General features: G+C 36.0%; 1 protein-coding gene and 1 pseudogene across 2 annotated transcripts in view; both read right to left on the bottom strand.

Annotated features, from left to right (window-relative positions):
- Positions 1-933: 933 nt before the first annotated feature.
- LOC149224628 (uncharacterized) overlaps positions 934-21,991 on the bottom strand; it is a 41,776-nt pseudogene continuing 20,718 nt past the window's right edge. The window contains exon 2 of the transcript XR_016249526.1: positions 934-1,261. The product of XR_016249526.1 is annotated as an uncharacterized LOC149224628 (transcript). The remainder of the gene's footprint in view (positions 1,262-21,991) is intronic.
- Positions 16,331-16,861, bottom strand: LOC149224629 (nematode resistance protein-like HSPRO1). Its single transcript, XM_089388233.1, has one exon. The coding sequence runs from the start codon at positions 16,859-16,861 to the stop codon at positions 16,331-16,333; it is 531 nt and encodes a 176-aa protein (XP_089244359.1).

The following is a 21,991-nucleotide window of genomic DNA, read 5'->3' as shown; positions in this document are numbered from 1 at the left end:
TTTGACAAGTTTTAATTGTTTCATAATTTTTTCAAGTATATGTTTCACTACTTGGTCAATTTATGTTATATGTCATGAAAATTATTGAAGCATTATCATTTATTTGAAACAATTGTAACTTAAAAAAATCTATTTCATTTTACTTGCTTATTTTCTATTCAATGGTGCAAACACATTGAGTTTATTTACATTCTAGCCTCTAAAGTTTTGCAAACTATTTATGTTTGAAGCATTTGCATGAAACATTAGTTTAATTTGGGGAATTAACACAATTTTCACTTCACCTAGGCATTTTAGTAAAGGAATGCCCCAAGCCTCACTAAAACTTTCCTCCAACTTAAGTTGGCTGAATAGACTTTTAGGGATCCTCTACCTCTATTGACTCGTCATTATGAGATCCAAATATTTGGGCGAGGACGAGGTCCGAGGACTAGAGATCAATTGTAACTTTTCCTTAGCACTAATCAAATAAAATGAACCAAGAAAATCATTCCATCACATTTGCTTTGGTTTAAAGTCTCACATGTAAATCTTATTTCAAGAGAAACTTTGGATGCAAGCATTATAATCTCTTTTAATTTTGCAACAAGTTTAATTTTCTTGTACTTGGAAATTGACTCATCTTCTGGTTTAATAGCATATTGTTTTGAATGGTTGATTTCACTTTCAAGTACTATTATTTTGGGTTGCAAACTTAATTGCATGTTGTCATCTTGGTCTAACATTTGAATTATTTTTGTATCCTTTTGATCAAAATAGTTTCCATGTTTTGATTTATAGACTTATTCATTTTGAAAGCATTTATAATATCTTGTGCTAACAATTTATTGTTTCACTTTTCAAAGTAATTTTGGCTTTCCATTTGAAAGCATTTCACTTCATTTTAAGCAAAATACAATTTCATTTATTAAAGAGCAAATACTTGGAAAGCACTGGTTGTTTATGTGTTTCATGCTTATCATAATTATGATGGTTATTGCTTACAACAGTTTTTGCTTATAAATCTTAAAGAGAATATATTTAGCTCTAACAATTTTCCTAGAAACTCACATCTTTTTTAACTTAACTTTTCATTAGGGACCACCCCCCTTAGCAAACCTAGGAGATACTCAAACAGAGAGAGTCGAGATTAGTTTGACAGCCCCTTCTCTGAGTGCCCTGCCACCAACCACACCTTGTGGGGTTGAAGGATTTTCTCACTAACTTGTAGGTAGGTGTAGGTGGCAGGGTCAACACTTCCAACAATAAAAACAAAGCAATCCTACAATGGAAACAAAGATGTTAGGACGATAATTGATACAAAATATAAAATGCTATCAAAATATAATAAAAGCATATAGAGATATCTTGCAAAAGAAAAAACAATTAGTGTTTTACTTGCAAAATGAAAATGTAATAATGCTTGTCAACATAGAATACTAAACAATGACAAGTAGAATGGAAAATTGCAAATAAAACCATTAGATGTATTAACATGATATGCACTTACACTAAATTTGGATGCAATTAGTCTTAGTTATTTTTAATCTAAAATGCTTAATCTAAGTGAAAAATCCTTCTCTTGAGTTCTTACCAAGGGGTAAAAATTGAGGTAATTGTAAAAAAAGGTCGAGGGCATTGAGGTGCCATTAACGATACCTATTCCCTGAGTCTTACGAGTCAATGTGTACCTTCGTTCCTACAAGGAGACAAACCTCCTTCCTAACTACAGGGTCACATGCTTTTACCTTACTTCATACCAGATGGAAGAACTTTCCGGGAAAACATTTTTCCCTATACTTTCTATCAACCAAACTTATGCTTGGAGGTTAATTTTAGTGAGAATGCAACTATACCAAAATGTCTAATATGGTATGCAAATAAGTTTTCCAAATAAAGATTTGCAATGCATTCAATATAATAGAAACAATGCTCAAAGTGAATTGCAAAATGTAAACTCAATTGGAAAAAGAAATTAGCTTGCACATGAATTAAGTAAGATTACTAAATGTTTTGCTTCAAGAAAATGGAAATTTGCTCAAAAAAATAACTTGGATAGTTGCTCAAGATAATGCAAGATACATAAGCTTCATGAACATATAAGATTGTAAGTTACTCAAAATAATTGTTTTGACAAATGATAAACCAATAATCAACTAAAGCAATGAAACTTGAAATTTATGTGCTTGCAAAATGAGTAAATAACTCCAATAAATGAGCATGTAAACAATGAGCCTATTGTGAGGCCAACATGACGCAAATGGTTAAACTTTGCTACTTGAAATTCGATGTCTTGCATAAAATAAATTGTTTCCGAAAATCAGATTTAGAATTTGTACTTGAAAGCTAAACTTGAAATGGCAAAGCATGAAAATAAGTAACAAAAACAAATTCAGAAAATTAGCTTGTGAAAGTGATGTTGTGTTAATTTTAAGGCATGCAAAATGAAAAACTTATAAAACAAGTTCAAAATCAAACCACTCACATGTTCCTCATTTTTCCAAAAATGAGAAAATAATGTCTTGAGTGAAAACCCGAACTCTCACAAGAAAAACTAAGCTTTTATTAGATGTTACAAGATGAGAAAATTTGAAGAGGTCTCAAGTAAATCTTCAAGAGGAGTCTTTACAATTAATGGGGCTTCTCAAGCTCTAGATCTCCTTCTTGAAACTCAAATTCAGAAAATGAAGTATAATGAGAAAGCTCTCAAGATTGAAGAAGTTAAGTGTCTCTTGGTGCCCCAAGGCTTGGCTTTCAAAAGTGAATGAAATGTTGCACAAAACAAGGAGTCAATCTTCTTCAAAATCCCATGGCCTTGCCAAATAGCAACCCTCTTCTTTATTCACCGTCTCCTCAAAAATATCAACTTGGAAAATGTAGAGAGGTCCTACAAGGAAAAGTGCTAGAGTTTGTGTGATACTTCCTTGATGTTCTTGTCACCAACACTCTACCTATGGGTTGCAAGATCAATAATCCAATTATTGTAGAGAGGATATGAAAACAATTAAATAATATACAAAAAATCAAAACAAATGATGGGAGTGAACCCCATCACTTGGTTTAGTTTAAAAAAACTCTCAAATAACTAATATGAATCAATGAAGCATTATGTCAAAGATTAAAATAAAATAAAAAAAATTGTATACAAGTTATGACCAAATGAATCTCTGCAAGACACTTTTCGTAAGATAAACTGAGTGAATTCAAATAACAAATAAGAGTTTCTTTGAATGGTGCTCCAAGAGTGGATTGGTCTCCCAAAGACTTCCCCTCACGCTTGATCCAACAAAAACTCTTCAACAATACTCAACTCAAACATTAGTTCATATAGATATAGATAAGCAAACAATGAATTGAAACTTCTAGAAATTCCTTTGAAAATAAACTAGAACTTTCAGACTCTAGAGCCTCCTTTCAAATAAAACACTAATACAAGATAGTTGTTACAAAAATATATGAAAAACGAAATAATTCAAAGCATAGAACGATTATATCAATAAATCACAATGCACCATGCTCCAAAGGAACAACACGCATGAATGGACCCCCAAAGTCTTTTTATTGATATTCTTGAAAAGTGTACATGGTAGCAGCACTTTCGCAAACACAAAAGCTAATAGGCAATGATACAATATGAGAGCCCATGGCTCCATTATATAGAGAATTGGGAGCAAATCTCAATGTAGAAGTGGTTAAACAAGTGGCATCAGGTGATAATTACAAAAAGAAATTCGAATTTGTTGAATGGAGCTCCAATGCCAAGTGTAAAAATTGATTTCTGGCAAGCGGACATCATTTTTTTCTTCCTTTATGTGCCAAATTCGAATTTTAAATTGGAATGACAAGTGTAGATGGGTGGTAACCCATGTGGGGAGGACAATTTCCCACAAAAATATCCACCAAATATTCTCCCAAATCTTCCCAAATGTGCATTAACTTCACAAATTCTAAACAAGTAAGCAACTTTCTCATTTAATGCCAGAAATTCGAATTTATTTAAGCACATGTCTTTTCCTCGATTTTAGAAGTCCACATCACCTTGGGACTTCACTTTAACTCCGCCATAATTTTCCACCTCATTTCCACAACATTTATCATATATGGATATTTATTTTTCTCCATTTATTTAATTTTTTGCTTAATTAATTGCTAGATTTTCCACTAAAGTTAGAAAAAGTGGGGTTTGAGGGTTTAAAACACATTTTTAACCCCTCAAAGTGTGTCATAGTAGAAAGTTGAGGGTGAAAGGCGAAAATTTTATTACTCATACCCTATACAACTTCTCTAGACATCACTTATTACATTACAAATACAATTTTTATTGCAATTTCCACAGTGCGAAAAATCTAAAAAAGTAAAAAATGACTACCTAGACCTAACCAAATTCCACGAAATTTTTTATGTGATCCAGTATGGTAATATACATCGACTCTAGACATTAAAATATGTTAGGGGATCAATCTTCAAACTGTCACCCCGACTTTAGAGTTAAAAGTTAGTGAAAAACCTATAAAATTATCTACCTTTAAAAAAGAAGGGATAATTATCCAAATAAAAAAAAACACTCCAAAGCACACTCGTTTGTTAATCAAGTTCCAACATCCTAGGCCTGTTACAGACTCAAAACACATCATTACTAGGATCACTTATTACAATTCCCCATAGGGTATGGAATCTAGGTATAAAAAAGATGATTAGAAATAGAAGTAGAGTTTAAAAACTTCGTTGACTAGTGATATCTGATGATACAAGTGTCTTTCAGATCATCCTTGGGCATGGAGTCTTCATATAATCATCAGGTGCCACTCCAGTGGTCAACAGGGACCATGTGCTCCAAGCAATTAATCAATCCAGCTCTTACCTCCCCATCCTGCAGATCTCCTAGTCGAGCTTTATAATGATACTTTGGGTTCAAAAATTACCCAGCGGCATGTATAGGACAATGGAGTTGATTGTTCCATCTGTTATCAATGATCTCGATCTCCCATATACAACCATATTTAGCTAATTTGTCCTTGTAAGCTGCTCGTATCTTCTCCTTTGCCTGATCCATAGCCTCATAAATATAGCCCATGGCCAATTTTTCCCCATCCACCATCCTTAGCACCTTAACAATGGACTCAGTAATTTTCACTAGCTTTGCAGACTTTTTCCAAAAATAATTGTCAAACACTTTCTTTTTTGTGTCTTTTCCATCTTGTCTACGAGTCCACCAAGATTCAGTCCAACTATCAGAAGAAAACCTTTTTTGCATGTTTTTTTATTGAGCATTGAGACATTGCAACATGAAGAAGTGAGTTGCAAATCTCGTAATTGCAAGCCTAACAAGCTCTTTACCTCCAGTGTTTTTCCTCATTAGGCTTAATACCCATGAGTAGTTGTAAATGTATTTTGTAATGCATTTGGCATACCCGACAGTGTTTTTTACCCACTCCACTTTGCCTATGTCCTCAAGCATGAGGTCTATGCAATGTGCAGCACATAGAGTCCAAAATATGGTCCTATATTTGGCCTCAAGCATCTTTCTAGCAAGAACATTGTTTGAGACATTATCAGTGATGACCTACACAACATTTTGCTCCGCCATTTCTTAAATAATGTCATCCAAAAGCTCAAATAGAAGGGTTGCATCCTTCAAACTTATCAGATGCATCAACTGATCTAAAAAACATGGTTACTTGATGGCAAAAAACAAGGGAAATTAATGATAGTGTGGTTCTTTCCATCGGTCCATCCATCTTACATGATGGAACAACTTGTTTTGAACCATGAATCTCTATATTCAGCCAAATACTCATCAATAGAAGAAATCTCTTTTTGCAAAAGAGCTCCCCTCAAGTCATGCATATGAGGAAATGGGATTAGAAGAGACAATGTTGGCAGAGGACAATGTTAGCAGAGGATGAGAAATAACTCTGGATCTTTGTTCTCTTTGTTCATTTTGATTGTTGGCCAAAAGAAGGAGGAACATGGTGAAAAGAGACATTGGTGGAAGAGATAAAAGAGAAGTCTTGAATCTCATAATCATCATGCCCACTCTCCTTCATGGCTTCTAATAATTCTCTCTTCCTTGCAATGTCATCTTGGATGGCTTTATCCCTAGCCTTATTCTCCTCAAACTTTTCAAACTTGGAAAGGTATTCTGCCCTAATAGGACCTAACACTTCATTTGGTGCTTCACATGGCTTTACTTGGCTTCTTATCCCAACAAAGTGTTGTTTGCATGTCATTTTTCCATCAATCAAATCACAATGAGCCCATGCATTGTCCTTTGCTTTTAGAGCCACGTTGGCCTGAAATAATTAAAATTTGCAAAGAAATCTTCCATTTAAAAAAAATTATAGCTAAGAAAAATGGAAAACCAAAGCTAAATTTAGGAATAAAATGCACATGTCGCCTACAAAATTTGATAGTATAGAACACATAAAAAAAAAAAAAAAAAAAAATTAATACATGAACAACAGTGAAATGATGAATTTTTAAAGTGAAAATCCTTACCTAGAAATGCAAACTAATTTCCTTAGCCTCTTCTTGAAGATGCCAACTCCACTGACAACTCCAAACTATCTCCAAAATAATTCCAACTCCAAGCATCCAACATGACTACTCCAACAAAAATTCAACACTCTCCAAGCTCCAATCAAACTCACAAAAACTCCAAATGAGATGTGTGAGACAAATGATAGGGGTAAGCTCATTTTAAAGGCTTCGAGATGGTGTTTTTGGAGGAAAACAACCCTTATTTTCCCTCTAAAACACCCTAAAACCTTACTAAAGTGCATTGTGTGGGTCCTCCGTGGCCTTGGCAGCTAACCATCCGATTTAGGATGGAACCGACCAGTTTGACCAGAAATCGGCCAGTTTCGTCCTAAACCAACCGATTAGCACCATTTTTGTGGTTTCAGAACGAAGTGGGGGGGTCGAACCCGATTTTTCTGCCGATTTGACCCGACCAGCTAATAAATCGGCTGGTTTGACCAATTTCATGTTCAAGTCGACCGGTTTTTAAAACACTGGGCAGTGCTTAACAAATGTCAAAATGTTAAGTCATATCACCTAGGGGAATCCCACCAAGGCAAAGAGCACTACCACAATGCATTTTCCAACCACATCAACATCATAAGATAAGGGAAAAAACAAACAAACACTATAGTGTAGCTTGTTTGTACTTTAAATGTAATTGTACACAATATATTGTAAAATATTTTTATTGATAAGATGATAAACAAGGATGATTGAATGTTACAATGAAGGTCAGCTTATATACCTACGTAGGTGTTCTTCATGAATGGTCATGTCTTTAGAGACATGCCTTTCTATTAACTAATTGTTTTTAATTAACTATTATTATGATTATTATTTTTTTATATTATTTTTATATAAATTATATTCATAACATTGCCTTCCTCTTCAAAAAGCATTGTCCTCAAAGCTTATTGTTGACAATTTTCTTCATGTTGCGCACGTCATTTTGACATTTTTAATTCATCAATAGTACTATTGGGGTTTATCCATTTCCCCTTTGATTTTATTTTTTTTATATTTTTAGTTATTATTATTTTTTAATATTATTTTATTTTATTTATTATATTAATTAATTAATCATTATTTTTTTAAATAGCTTTATAAAAACTCATTATAAAGTTACTGTATAATTACTTTATAAAGGTGACTTTTTATTAAATTTGTTTTACTTATAGCCCATAAAAATCATATGGATGCATATAGTCATGTTTGTACAATGCTTCACTTCGTCCCTGTGCCAGTTGACTATTCGATATGGTATTGGCTTGTTGTCGGAAGGTGAAACTGCAGTGGAACAGAGAACAAATGACTTCTTTTAACATGCCCATCATTGCACTCATTGCACTCATACTAGTCGACGTTTGACATTCGCACCATAGTGTTGTTGGTGGATGATTCACCTATGTGAGCAACAATCGCATAAAACTGGAATAGAACTTCAACTATTTTTGTGGGTTTGTCCACCTTGTCCTGCAAGTCAATCTCATGCAACATATCAACACTAAATTCGAGTAATGTTTCAACGAAGTCCACAAGGCTCGATAAAACTTGTATACATGACTTTTGGCTCTTTATATGACATGTAAAGTCCTCCACAATTTTCTTAACCATTTGCAGTGTTTGTGTCCTCTGTAACTAAGTGGGAGGGCTGATTATGTTTGCCATTTTCTCCGTCGCTCAATATCACTCGTGTAGAAGGTTCTTGGCTCTTTATATGACATGTAGACTCCTCCGGAATTTCTTCACCATTTGCAACATTTATGTTATCTGTAACTAAGTGGGAAGTTTGATGACGCCTTCCATTTTCTTGACTGACCAAAGAACAGAGATCCGTTCTTTGTGCACTTTAGATATTCGCTTCCGTTCCAGTTTTCTTAATGGTGGGTGGTGTTTCTCTTATTACATTTAAATAAATGTTTATTTTAACTTATACAATATCTTTTGTTCTATGAAAATTTTAATGATCCACACCCTTCAAGCCAATCAAGTATATCACATGATGTTCATTTTGCTCATCTTGATCAATGTATTGAACAACACGAGGATGGCATCCAAAAAAATTGTAGTACAAGTTTTCAATAGGGGAGAATAATTTCTCTGTCAAAGTAGATAAAACATAACTACTCCATGCATAAAGGTCTATGTTATTTGAGGCTTCAATTGCTAATACTAAATAATAGTCAAACTAATCTTCAAAACAAGTAGAGGCCAGAAACAAAATTTACCATTTGCAAAGAAGATTATCCTCCCATCTCTAACATGTCCTGTGAGCTCTTCTAAACTCTTAAACCATGACACTTCGAGTGGTTCTAGTTACACGATAACAAGATTTAGTAGAAGGCTATACCGGTGTGATTATGGACATTGCATGCCTTCTGTCACGAAAGTATTGACGTGGATCCCATGCAAATTTTTCATGATTGCTAGCCAAGCCTCCTTGGATTGGATACAACATCACTAAAGTTGGCCGCTTCCATTGAGAGTACACTTTAAAAAAATAATATACCAATTTATAAGGAAGAGCCATGGGAAATAGTGTACATATCTTGGCAAGCAATATGGCATAGTTGATGCCTCCCAACATTCCCAAAATATTAGAATTTAATAATTTATTCCTCTTTGTTTTGTCAAAAGTTTAATACAACTGAGAGTATTTCTAAAGTTGCTAAGAGGACGTATATCTTTTCCATGTTTGGTTGGAAAAAGTGACATAAATTTGCGATGGGTTATCCATCCCCAAACGCTACGTTCACTCTCCCCATTGTTATTTTCAAAATAAGATGAAATTTTTTTCTTATTTGGATTGAGTTGCATTTCATTGTATTTTACGAAATGAGTTATGAGCTTTGAATAACTCAAATCAAAAGAAACACCATTAATTTTGATTTTTATTATAGGTACTAGAATACTGGGCAAAGATATAATTTCAGTTACATCTTCCCTTGCTGCCAACATATTGTAAAAGTGAACAAAGAAATCAATATCTCGATTTGCATACGAAGGCCCAATACATACTGCATCTATATCACTTTCAGGACAGTGTACATTTAATGCAAATGATCCAATAACATATACTTTTGCATGAGATTTACTTAAAATAATATCTTTCTGTGTATACCTTTTACCAGCTTTTACTAACTATTCCTCAACAATCTGCTTGAGAATTTGAAGTGTGTTATTCTTCCTGGCTGTGTCATTTTTGGTGTCAAAAGTCTGTTGACTCTCCAAATAATTTATCAATGAATTATTTTTTTCTCTGTCCTCTAGATTTGGAGGGGATAATGAAAATGGCGGACATAGACCACAAGAAAGGGCTGGGAACCACTCATCATTGGTAATTTGCCTCTCTTGCATGTGAGCCATGGTTGTCTTCAATATGAAGGGAAGAACGCTCCTTAATACTCGGTCTAACACGATTAGGCAATTTGGATTGTAACAATTATTAGAATTAGTAAAAGCAAAATGATTCTCACAAGGAAAGGAATTCCCTTTGGTACCAAGCACAACATCATTTCCATTGTGGGCATAAATGGCACGTAAAGAATCAACGGTGAAATTTGATTGTAAGGAAGGTGATCCGACATCACTACTCTCAGCGTTTACATTGTGGTTTTTAATGGCGGGTAAGATATTAGAGGAAAAATTGGATTCATTACATGCTGGTAGGTTGAAGAAATCAACATCGTCCTTAGATTCAGTCTCATCTATACCTTCTACATCTTTAGATGTTGTATGTTCAATAATTTCATCGTTGAAATTAAAATCAACTTTATTGTAATGTTGAATATATTTCAAAAAGATTTATTAATTTTGCAAGTATTCCTCTCATTTCCAGTAATAATTCTCGAGTAGCTTTATGGTCATAATCTTCGGAATATGTTCCCATGATTTTCTGACCTAAATTTTAATGGATGAACAGTGTAGCATTTAGTCAAGGAATGAATTACTTCGATACCACTAAAACAAACAAACACTATAGTGTAGCTTGTTTGTACTTTAAATGTAATTGTACACAAATGTATTGTAAAATATTTTTATTAATAAGATGATAAACAATAATGATTGAATGTTACAATGAGGGCCCGCTTATATACCTACGCAAGTGTCCCTTCATGAATGGTTATGTTCTTAGAGACATGCCTCTTTATTAACTAATTAATTTTGAATTAACTATTATTACAATTATTATTTATTTATATCTATATTATTTTGATATAAACTATATTCATAACAGGGAACAATACAAATGCTAACCCACCTAGTATAGCAAAACCACAACACAATGAGATAGCAAGCTATATAATCATTAAATGTACATACCAAAACATCATGAAACCAATAAGCATAATCAACCAAGGAGAAGTAACACTGCATTGTTACCGACCACCAATGGGTGACCCCTATAGGAGAAATTTTCTCCTAGATTTGTCTTTAGTCGGCAGCCCCTTGCAGCCACCTGATAGCTCGATATGCAACTATTCTCAACCACCTAAGCTAGCCATTGTGTGCCCTCGTTCATCTGTCATGATTGTATGTTTGAAGGTGGGTCATCCAACCCCGAATGTATGATTTTCATTATGTAATTGGGTGTTTATGGTTGCTTTTCTTGGGTACATTTGGGCATGGATTGGTGGGGGGATTCAGCAGAAAGAACAGGCTTTGATTATACTCTTGTTCCCTTACATCAACTTGGAGGTTAATCTTGTATCCTAGTCTTGTGGGAAACCTTGACTTTGGTTGCCTGGTCCCGCTTCTCGATACCATGTCTCACTTAGCTCCACTCATTACAAGCCCTTCTCACATTTTTCCCGTCTGGGTCCACATTTGTCCATTGGATCCACAAGGTGTTATCTTCCCCTTCCCCTCGTCCAAACCTTGGTTCAGGGTCTGAAACAATGCCTCGGAGGTTAATGCAAGCTAAAAATAAAGATAAAAGCAAAATATGGCCACATACAATAGGAAATGTACCATAAAATGCAAAAAATGGTCGGGGCAATAAAATTTAGCACGTGTGAAAAAGCCAAACATGAGCTCTATCCCCTATCATTATGACCATTACCCTAGTTCCTAGGGCCCCTATGAGTACCCCTTTCATCGTTAAGGAACCAATGATTGTTCCAACCCCTTATGGGCGATGAACTACCCCACCTTAAGGGGGTAATCACTACTACATATTACACATCATGCTTTCATTCCCTTGAGCCCCGAGCAGTAAAATGAAAAAAATCAATAAAAGGCAAAAGGCATATGAAGAAGGGTGGAAAAACAAAGGCCGAGGTAACTCATATACCACGATTGCTCCCTCCTACATTCATACACCCAAGGTGTAGGCCTCCCTCATCATAGCTACCCTCGTACCATGGCATGTGGCTTGGAGCCTTCTCACTGCCCCCATTCTGTTCCATCACTATTTCACATGACACCTGCCATTTGATGGGTGTAACATGGACCTGTCATTCCCTTAGAGGTTGAAACCACCTAGTGGGGTCCTTCATCAACCTCTCTTGTCAAGGGAGGTAACACCAATACTTGTTCCAAGCCCATTTGGAAAGGCATGCCACTATAAGTGTCCATTTATGCCCTTGATCAACAAGCTTATTTACTCAATTACACTATACTGGAAGGTGAAGAGGCGCATTGGATCTTATACAAGATTGCAAATGGGTTTTCATATTGGATTTGACCTCCCTATACGGGATCCAAGCCCTCCAAAGGGTCATAATAGCACTTATAAGGTGAGCGTTGATAGTTATGGGCCTCTAGCCATGCAAAGCATTGGTTGTGACACCATGGGCTTCTTTAGCACCACCACATTGCTTGTTCGTGCCCCAGTTACACAAACATGATGATGCACTTGGACCACGTTGCCCAATCAGCTACACATTGCACCTGACACTTGGCAGCTGATCTAGGGCCTAAAGTTTGTCTTTCTCATGGAGACATGAGAAGGCATGTGTCATCTTCTAGCCCTCATTGATGGAGCATCGAATCAATCTTGAGTCATTTTTAGACCCATGAGACCCATTTCGAGCCCACATAACCCAAATTGGGGTTTGGATATGTTTTGCAACATTTGGAGGGCATTCCCCTCTTATTCATTATTTTTTAGGCCCTCACTCTCATCTTTAGCACATGAGGCCTCAACACTACCCTTCTAGGCCTCCAAGTTAGCCTAACATGGCCCTAAGAGGGCTAATTCGACTTATTTTATTAGCTATCATTTTTGGCGTGTAACCATGGTTGGGTTACTAGACAATTTAAGCATTGGAGGGGCTTCTTCTTTCATTTTTGAACTCGTATGGCATGTATAAATAAGAGAAAGCTACACTCTCTCAAATCATCACACCTGGGATTTTCAACTAGCTCATTAGAGATTTTCGTCCTGCAATTTGTGGAATGATTTGGATGGATTAAATGCATTTTGACATTTGGAAAATTTCGCTATCTCTCTTGGAGCTTCTTGTTGGCATTTTGGTGGATGGATATATTCTTCATTGTCTTGTAAGTGTTATTTGATGCTATATTTATTATCTAATGAATGTTTAATGCATGGAATATTGTTTCATGGTCTTTAATGTGCCCTAATTAATGAAATTTTGTTAGAACATTGAAGCTATTGGAAATTTTGCATGTGTTATTCCTAAATAATGAATGAATGAATGTTCCTAGAGGTTGTATTGTACTTTGCATCCTTGAAACTCCATTAATTATTGCCATCAAAGTGTAAAATTCTATTGTAGCCATGTAGCTGCGTCAATTAGGGCTAGCGACGCTGCCTCTAGGTCTCATTGAAGGGCGAGGTTGACAAATAAAGATCATTTTGACTCCAATTCTCCCAATAGCTAAGCGTCCTTAATCCTTGGTGATCACTCTCAACTTAACAAATCATCTTTCTCTCACCTCCCTTTACCTCTTTTTCTTCGTCCCATTAAGGAAATGGAGGCCCCTCTAGGGCTTGGTGCGAATTCCAATAGGAGAGTGTGTTTTGAATTCCCTCTGGATAAGACTCATTCTTAGTGTCTCCTCTAGGCATACACAAGTTTTGAACAAATTCTGGTGGTGAAATATCAATATAATTGATGCCCTAGCCATCACACCAAGTGGGAACCCTTGAAGCCACCCTTCAACTTGGGGATTCTTTGAAGGTTTATGCTTTAGTACTTGTTGAAGTATATCTTTCGCAACCTTTTCTCTTGTCTACTTTGACCTTGGATGAACTCTTATCTTGTCAAATATCTCAAACCTAGGTCTCGTGTAGACTTCCTTTCAAGGGGTTTTTCTTGGAAAGTCTTCCTAGCTTCTCCCAAAGCTCGCACTTTCATTGAACCTTTCCATTGAATGAGCCACCTTGCCTCACTTCAAACCTATCCTAGATACATCAATCACAAGTGAGGGATACTGGGACTCCTCCTGTTAGTGAAAATTTGAGAAGAGAAGGGGACATAGGTTGTGGTGACAGTGGGCCTTTGTCCCAGGGTGTTGTTGTGCCCTCTAGCTTTAGCCTATTTATAAGGCCTACTATTTTGTGCAGCAACATGCCCCAACCAAAGACCTTCATCAAATAATTTGATGCCATGAAGAGAAAGGACTTCATGAAGATGTATCAAAGACAATCCAATGCTCGAAGGTACCGACTACAAATCTCCATCAAGGTAAAGAAAGTCACAATGTGGATCCTCGTACAATATGAGGTGTAACATAGCCCTTATACACTAGGGCCCAAACATGCTCTAACTATAAAAAAATTTCCCAAATTTTTACCTAGTTATCGATGTAGCTCTAGTGTGAAGGGTATCTAAGAGTCCCCAAAAAATCAAGTGATGTGGGGATGGTCCCCAAAACATCCCCTACATTATGCATGGAAGGTGATGGGTATGGCATGAGCATTCCAATGTCCCCATGCATTTAGGAACATTTTTGACAAACCCCAAGGACCAGAATATGTTGGATCAACCAATACATGATTTATAAAGATGGGAATGGGTCTTTAGTTTTTAAATGTGGGAACATGTCCCTTGCACTATAGATCTATAATAAATACTGCAAAAATATGAAATCCAAGACTAACCATAATTGTATAACTTGATCAAGATTGTATAAACATGCCACTAAGTTTAATATCAAACCAACGAGAATGAATTACTGAGTTTCCATTGAAATTGGAAGGGAACCTTGTTGAAATATGTAACTAGGTTCGGTCTTCATAATGATATATGTAATCATGATTTTTATCTATTTGATAAATAAATTTATTGTTATTAATCTTGACGCATGGGTTTCATGTTCAAGGGAAAAATTATTTTTAGATTAAGCTTACCATTGAGAGCTTCTAGGGCTTGTCATGTATGAGTGACCCTTCTTGGGCATGTTACATATTGTAAAGAAAATTATTTGAGTCATAATAGTGTCAGAATGACCCTCCAAGACTATGTCAAGTACAAATTATCAAGTCGGCCTCCAAATAAGAAAGTTAGCCTCTCTAGAAGATGATGTCGGCCTATTAGGGTTGCCAAGGAAGCCTGTATATAGAGGCAATCGGCCTCATTCCAAAGGGCATCTATCAAGCATCGATCGCATCATAAGAAGCTCGATCTGAAGTGCAGAACATCGCGAAGAAGGGAGATGACAAGTCGAAGAAGAAGGAGTATTTTTCTGAAGTCTGTTCTTCGGTAATCTCTCACACATGCGAGCTACGGCAGAACAAAAGTCAGTCAAGGAACCAAATGAAGGATGGAAGAAGCACTAATATGCATGCTAAATTAGTGGAGAAGGAATTGTTGCCCAAGCAAATGAGAAGAGGAACTGTCTTCACCATGATTTTCCCACTTGTACAAGCTAGGGTTATTGCAAGAAGCGCTGAAAATCACAGTCAAGGTGCAAGTCCAAGTTTGTGAAAAGAAGACATATTTGAAGCAAATAAATTTGGGTTGACTTTATTAGAAGTCAAGAAGAACTGTACCTTGGTCTTGGAGGGTTCATCCGGTCAAGGGTCTAGGTCTTGGAATTCGTCAATTGAAGATTCTATAAGAAGAAGAATTATGTGGGTTTTCCTCTCAAGATTGGAGAGGTTTTGGCCCTGGCTAATTGCCTGCATCTTATGTCCTCTGTCTCATTGTTCTTTATGTTTTCAGTAGTTGTTTAATGAAGAGAACACATCATAATAATTAAGAAAAAAATAAGTGAATGATGTAAAATAAATCACAAATAGTTTGTTAGGTGATCCAAAATAAAAATTCATAGTTCACAAAGTTATGATAGAATATTTATTTATTTAGAATATTTAATTAAATATTGGAGACACTTAGAAATACAATATTGTTGTAAAAGATATGACATCTAGAATAATGTCGTATCTTAGGCTCCAATTTAGGAATAGAGTTAGTAGATTGGTTAGAATTGCATTTATTGTAAATGGACACTTGTTAATTTAATAAGTAGTCCATAACTAGAATAGGTTAGGAAATTAAGCTTATATATAGTTCATTCACCTGATTGCAAAAGTGTTGGAGTGTGTGTGTAAACTCTTGCAAAATTATTATGTTATTTTTTCTAATTAGTAAAATTGTGCCTCTGAGGACACTTCCACCATTATTGTGGTATCGGAGCTTCAATAATGCAGCTGATGTGAGGAGATTCCAGCTCTACAAGTTCTTAGAAAACTCCATTGAATTGATCAACAAATGATTGGTATGAAAATTGTCCAGTTTTTGTTCAAAAGGAAAAGAAATTATATTATTTTATTGATTTTAGATTTTTAAATCTGAAAATCAATTTTTTATTATTATCAAAATTTGCTGTGTCTTGAATTTATGTTATTTGCTCCGCTTCAACACGCTACTTGCTGATACGAAAAAAATAATCTTCTCACTGCGGCCTCAATGGCCTGGAAAGCCTGCAACACATGAATGGTCATTGAAGGCACGCAAGGGAATTCAGTGGCACCACATGTAGTCTCCATCGTTGTTGAAGAGGATCTGTGGGAATGGAATAGACTCATAACTACTTCTTGAAGACATGGCCCGCCCTTCGGATCGACTTCCACCCGGACAACTCTTGGCACCAAGGGGCTCAAGTTCTTGCACGCCCTCGTCAAGTCCCTCAACGCCCTAGAGTGGGGGCAATAGGTGCCTGTCGAGCTATCCATAGCCAATTGTTGCTTTAACCGCAAGAAATCATCTGGATCCACCAATGACAACAAATAAGCGGTCTTCGCCAACAGCGTCCATGTCCTTTCCATAACCCACCTATCTTTAGCGGTGCCTTCCAAATCTCTGGAGTTCACTTTCTCCTCTATTATGTTCACCATCATCCCCGCTGAGAACAGCCAGCGCTCCAGTATCTGGTGCGCGGTGCACATCGTGTTGTCCTCTCCGTTTCCCTGTGCTAGTGTTCACTTGAGAGAATAAACGTAGCTTGAGAGAGCCAACCAGCAAGAAGTGTGGAGGACAGCGTCAGCGAGTGTAAGGAAAAATTCGAGCTTCTTAAAGTGTTTTTTTCAAGTAAGTTTAAAGTTGAATCGAAGAGTTAAAAAGCGTTTGTTGGAGAGATCAAGAATATTTTTTTTATTTTGCAAATTTTTATTGGAGAGATAAGGAATATTGTATTTTGGAGAGATATGGTGAGTTTTTGAATTTTGGGAATTTATTGTTTGTAAATTTGTGGAGTAATAAGATGTACGTCTAAATTATAATTTTTTTTGGAGTAATAAGGTGTGAGGGGTTTGTAAATTTTTATTGGAGAGATATGGTGAGTTTTTGAATTTTGGGAATTTATTGTTTGTAAATTTGTGGAGTAATAAGATGTACTTCTAAATTATAATTTTTTTTGGAATAATAAGGTGTGAGGGGTTTGTAAATTTTTATTGGAGAGATAAGGAATATTATATTTTGGAGAGATATGGTGAGTTTTTGAATTTTGGGAATTTATTGTTTGTAAATTTGTGGAGTAATAAGATGTACTTCTAAATTATAACTTTTTTTGGAGTAATAAGGTGTGAAGGGTTTGTAAATTTTTATTGGAGAGATAAGAAATATTGTATTTTGGAGAGATATGGTGAGTTTTTGAATTTTGGGAATTTATTGTTTGTAAATTTGTGGAGTAATAAGATGTACTTCTAAATTATAATTTTTTTGGAGTAATAAGGAGATTTTATCTGTAATTTTTTCTTTGGAAAGGTAAGTGCGACATTGTAACTCAAAGTAATTTTTTACTTTGAGGGGGGGTTAGAGTACATTTTTAATAAAACTTTGCAAGGGATTGTAAATCCATCAAATTTTGAAAGATTTCATTGTAAAATTCTTAAGAGAAATTGACTAGAGTCAAGTGCAAAGCTCAGTTATTTTTCTCCTTCAACAATTATACGAGGGTCAAGGCCAAGCCCCGATAGATCGTTTTTGCGTGGCGTATTTCGTGTGACGTGTTGCTCATCTTTCCTGTGCTTGATTCTTTTTGGTGCAAAGCTTCAAACCTATATTGTCCAAATTAATTAATCTGTTATTTGATTCTAATAAGCTTGAAGGGATAAAATCATACAAGACATGGAAACGTCTCATTGAAAGCACTCTGATATATAATGAATTGTGGCAAGACATATGTGACGGAGACATTAACCCTAATAAACCTACAGATGTAAGTCCACTTACAAAATGGGAAGTTAAAAATGTCAAGGCACTAGCTTTTATATTGTCTTCAGTTAATGATGAGATGTATATTCATATTGAAAACGCCTCAGATGCATGGTCTGCTTTGCGTACTTTCAAAGTTCTATTTGATACACAACCTGAATCAAAAAAGGTTGATCTACAACTTAAGTTGCTTCAACAAAAACTAACTAAAGGAGGATATGTCCTTGAGTATATCTCCAGGCTTAAAAATATTAAGCAAGAAATAGTAAAACCCGGATTTCCAAACGTAGATGACAGTTTCATGACCACAATTCTAATTGCTGGATTGCCTTCTTCTTACACGCATTTTTTGGAAACTCTACACGTGACCGGAAAGTTAGATAAATTAAAGTTTGATGAGCTAAGTGAGCTGTTGGCTCAACACGACAAAACTTTTGGTAAGAAGAAACATGGGAGAGATGTATTCTTCACAGAGGCCAACACAAGTAAATCATCAACTGACAATTCTAGAGGAAAAGGACATTTCAATCAACATCCAGTAGCACATAGTGGACAAGGAAGCCAAAATAGAGTAAACTTTCAAGGAAGAGGAAACAGTCAAGGCAAAGGAAACTTTCAAGGCAGAGGAAACAGTCAAAGAAGAGGTCAAAGTCAAGGCAAAGGGAAAACTCAATGCAAAGGTCAAAGCAGAGGCAGAGGACAGTATCAAGGAAGAGGCAGAGACTTGAATCAAATTCTCTACAGAAGATGTAACAAAGTGGGTCATTTTGCAGAAGATTGTAGAACTTCCATGCATAAAATTCCAAAGTTCCATCAAAACACAGCTCAATTTGCCACTGATCAAGATAATGATGGTTCGGAATATGTCTTCACATCAAGTCAAAGATCAGAATTAGCAGCATTAGTTTCCACTTTTTTTCAAAGTGATTATGAAGATGCATGGATTTTAGATACAAGAGCAACTCAACACATGACTTTTTGACAAGACTTCTTTTGGAACTTCCAACCATGCCACCTTAGTTCAATCTTTCTTGCTAATGATACAAAGCATACTCCTTATGGAAAAGGTGTCGTTAAAGTTTATCTTTCTGACATTGGAGAAAGATTGATTTCAAATGTATGGTATGTACCCGCCTTGAAAAGGAATTTGTTGTCTTTAGTCTCGATCCGACAAGCTGGACATCAGGTGGTTTTGGAGGATGGCATAGTTAAAAATAATTCAATCAAACAGAAAATGAAAACAGTGATGACAGGATATGAAGATGGAAAATTGTTACGAATAAAAGGAACAGTTATTCCAAGGAATTCTGACTTTGCAGGGGCAGCCAACACAAACATTTCACCTATCAAATTATGGCATGTGAGATATGGACATCTAAACTTTGACAGTCTCTCTCAACTGCAAAAACAAGGAATGGTTAAGGGACTTCCTACCTTCAAGAAAGAAAATGCAAGATGTGAAGCTTGCATTTATGGAAAACAAAGTCGAGAAACTTTCCCGACAAGTTCATGGCAAGCAAACAGGCATTTGCAATTAGTACACAGTGACATTTGTGGACCCTTGCAAGCTTCTCTAGGAGGTTGCAAATATTTCTTACTCTTTATTGATGATTTCAGCAGAATGACATGGGTTTACTTCTTGAAGCATAAGTCAGAGGCATTTGAAAAGTTTAAAACTTTTCGTCAACTTGTTGAAAATGAAGTCAAAGAAAAGATTGGCACTCTTAGAACTGATAATGGAGGAGAATTCACTTCAAATGAATTTCAAAGTTATTGCAGAGACAATGGGATCAAACGACATCTTACAAATGTCTACACTCCACAGCAAAATGTAGTAGAAAGAATGAATCGCACTTTGTTAGGAATGGCAAGATCTATGTTAACTTTTAAAAAGTTAAGTCCTATTTATTGGGCAGAAGCAATCCATACAACTGTTTACTTAAGGAACAGGTCTCCCACTGCTTCTTTGGATGGAATCACACCTTATGAAGCATGGTTTGGTTTCACACCTAAAGTTAAACACCTTAGAGTTTTTGGTTCCGTGTGTTATGCCTTAGTTCCAAAAGAAAAACGAACTAAGCTTGACTCATGAAGTTTGAAATGCACAATGATTGGATATTCGGATGAGAAGAAAGGGTACAGGCTTCTGTCAAATGGGAAATTTATTGTCAGCAGAGATAATTTTTTATGAACTAAGGGTAAGAGTGTTGAAGAAATAGAACATCTTCTTCAAAAATTGGAAACCAAAGGAGATAAAAGGAAAGGAAACATTCAAAGTCAACCAAATTCACAAAATTGGTATGAACTTGATTTTCCTTCCTCTGAAGATGATTCATCCAATCCATCTACTTCACCAACATAGTCTGGGTCTTCTGGCAGTTCATCAGAATCTCCTAGTAGCAGTAGTTCTTTTGACAATGATTCTCCGCCCCCAGAATCTGCAGTTGATCAACGTACCTCTGTTTACATTAATCCTCTTTATAATGATGGTGACTTTTTAGAATCTCAAACAAGTGAACATCAATTGCCAAAATGGGTTGTTCAACTTTTGAAAGATGTAAGGCCCAATGAGAAAAATAAAATAGGAACAAGGGGGTCCACCAGGAATGAAGGAAATTTTGCCTTGATCACGAATGATGTTACTGAACCCTCCACGTACAAAGAGGCAGTAAAATATAAAGAATGGCAACAAGCTATGATTGAAGAATATAAGGCAATTCAAGACAACAACACTTGGAAACTTGTTGATTGTCCTCAAAATGTTAAACCCATCGGATGCAAATGGGTTTACAGAATTAAGTACAACCAAAATGGAGAAATCGACAAGTACAAAGCTAGACTTGTGGCTAAGGGTTTTGCGCAGTAGGAAGGCATTGATTATGAGGAGACTTTTGCTCTTACAGCAAAATGGAACACCATCTGCTTAAAACCTGCATTAGCAACACAAAAAGGATGGAAAGTGCATCAGATGGATGTAAAGAGTGCTTTCCTCAACGGAGATTTACAGGAAGATGTATAGATGACACAACCCTCAAGTTTTGTAATTGAAGGGAAAGAACATAAAGTCTATAAACTAATTAAGACTTTATATGGGTTAAAACAAACTCCACGAGCTTGGTATGCCAAAATGGATGAATACCTTCGAAAAGTTGGCTTTCAACAAAGTGAATCTGATGATACTTTGTATGTATGTCAACAGGGTCAAAATATGGTGATTCCTGTTATGTATGTAGATGATTTGATCATCACTGGAAACAATGATGATCATATTGTACAGGTGAAAAAGGAGTTACATGCAGGTTTTAAGATGATGGACTTGGGACTACTTCACTACTATCTTGGAGTTGAAGTATTCCAACGTCCACATCATATTTTCATTTCTCAAAGTAAGTATGCAACAAAAGTTCTTCAGTGCCTCGGAATGCAAGATTGCAAGCCCGTTCTTACCCCCATGGAACAAACTTGAAACTTTCAAAATTTGAAGGGGGGAAAGGTGGACAGCACTACTTATAGACAGTTGATTGGCAGCCTGATTTATCTAACAACAACTCGACCAGATCTATCTTGTGCAGTTAGTATTCTTTCACGCTTTATGCAGGAACCACGAGACAGCCACTGGAATGCAGCCAAAAGGGCTCTACGATATATCCAAGCAACAAAAGATTTTGGTCTTCTTTACAGAAAGACTAAAAACTTTGTACTTGGCGGATTTTCAAATGCCGACTTTGCTGGCAGTATTGATGATCGAGCATTAACCTCCGGTTATTTAATGAACATGGGGTCAGTTGCAGTATCTTGGAGTTGCAAGAAACACGTTGGAGTGGCCACTTCTTCAAGGGAAGCAGAATACATATTAGCATGGG

Source organism: Pinus tabuliformis, chromosome Q (assembly GCF_031772625.1).
Source record: "Pinus tabuliformis cultivar Carrire ecotype Pingquan chromosome Q, CPIR1, whole genome shotgun sequence".
In the NCBI taxonomy this organism is placed as follows: domain Eukaryota; kingdom Viridiplantae; phylum Streptophyta; class Pinopsida; order Pinales; family Pinaceae; genus Pinus; species Pinus tabuliformis.
This window is presented reverse-complemented; position numbering and strand designations above follow the sequence as displayed.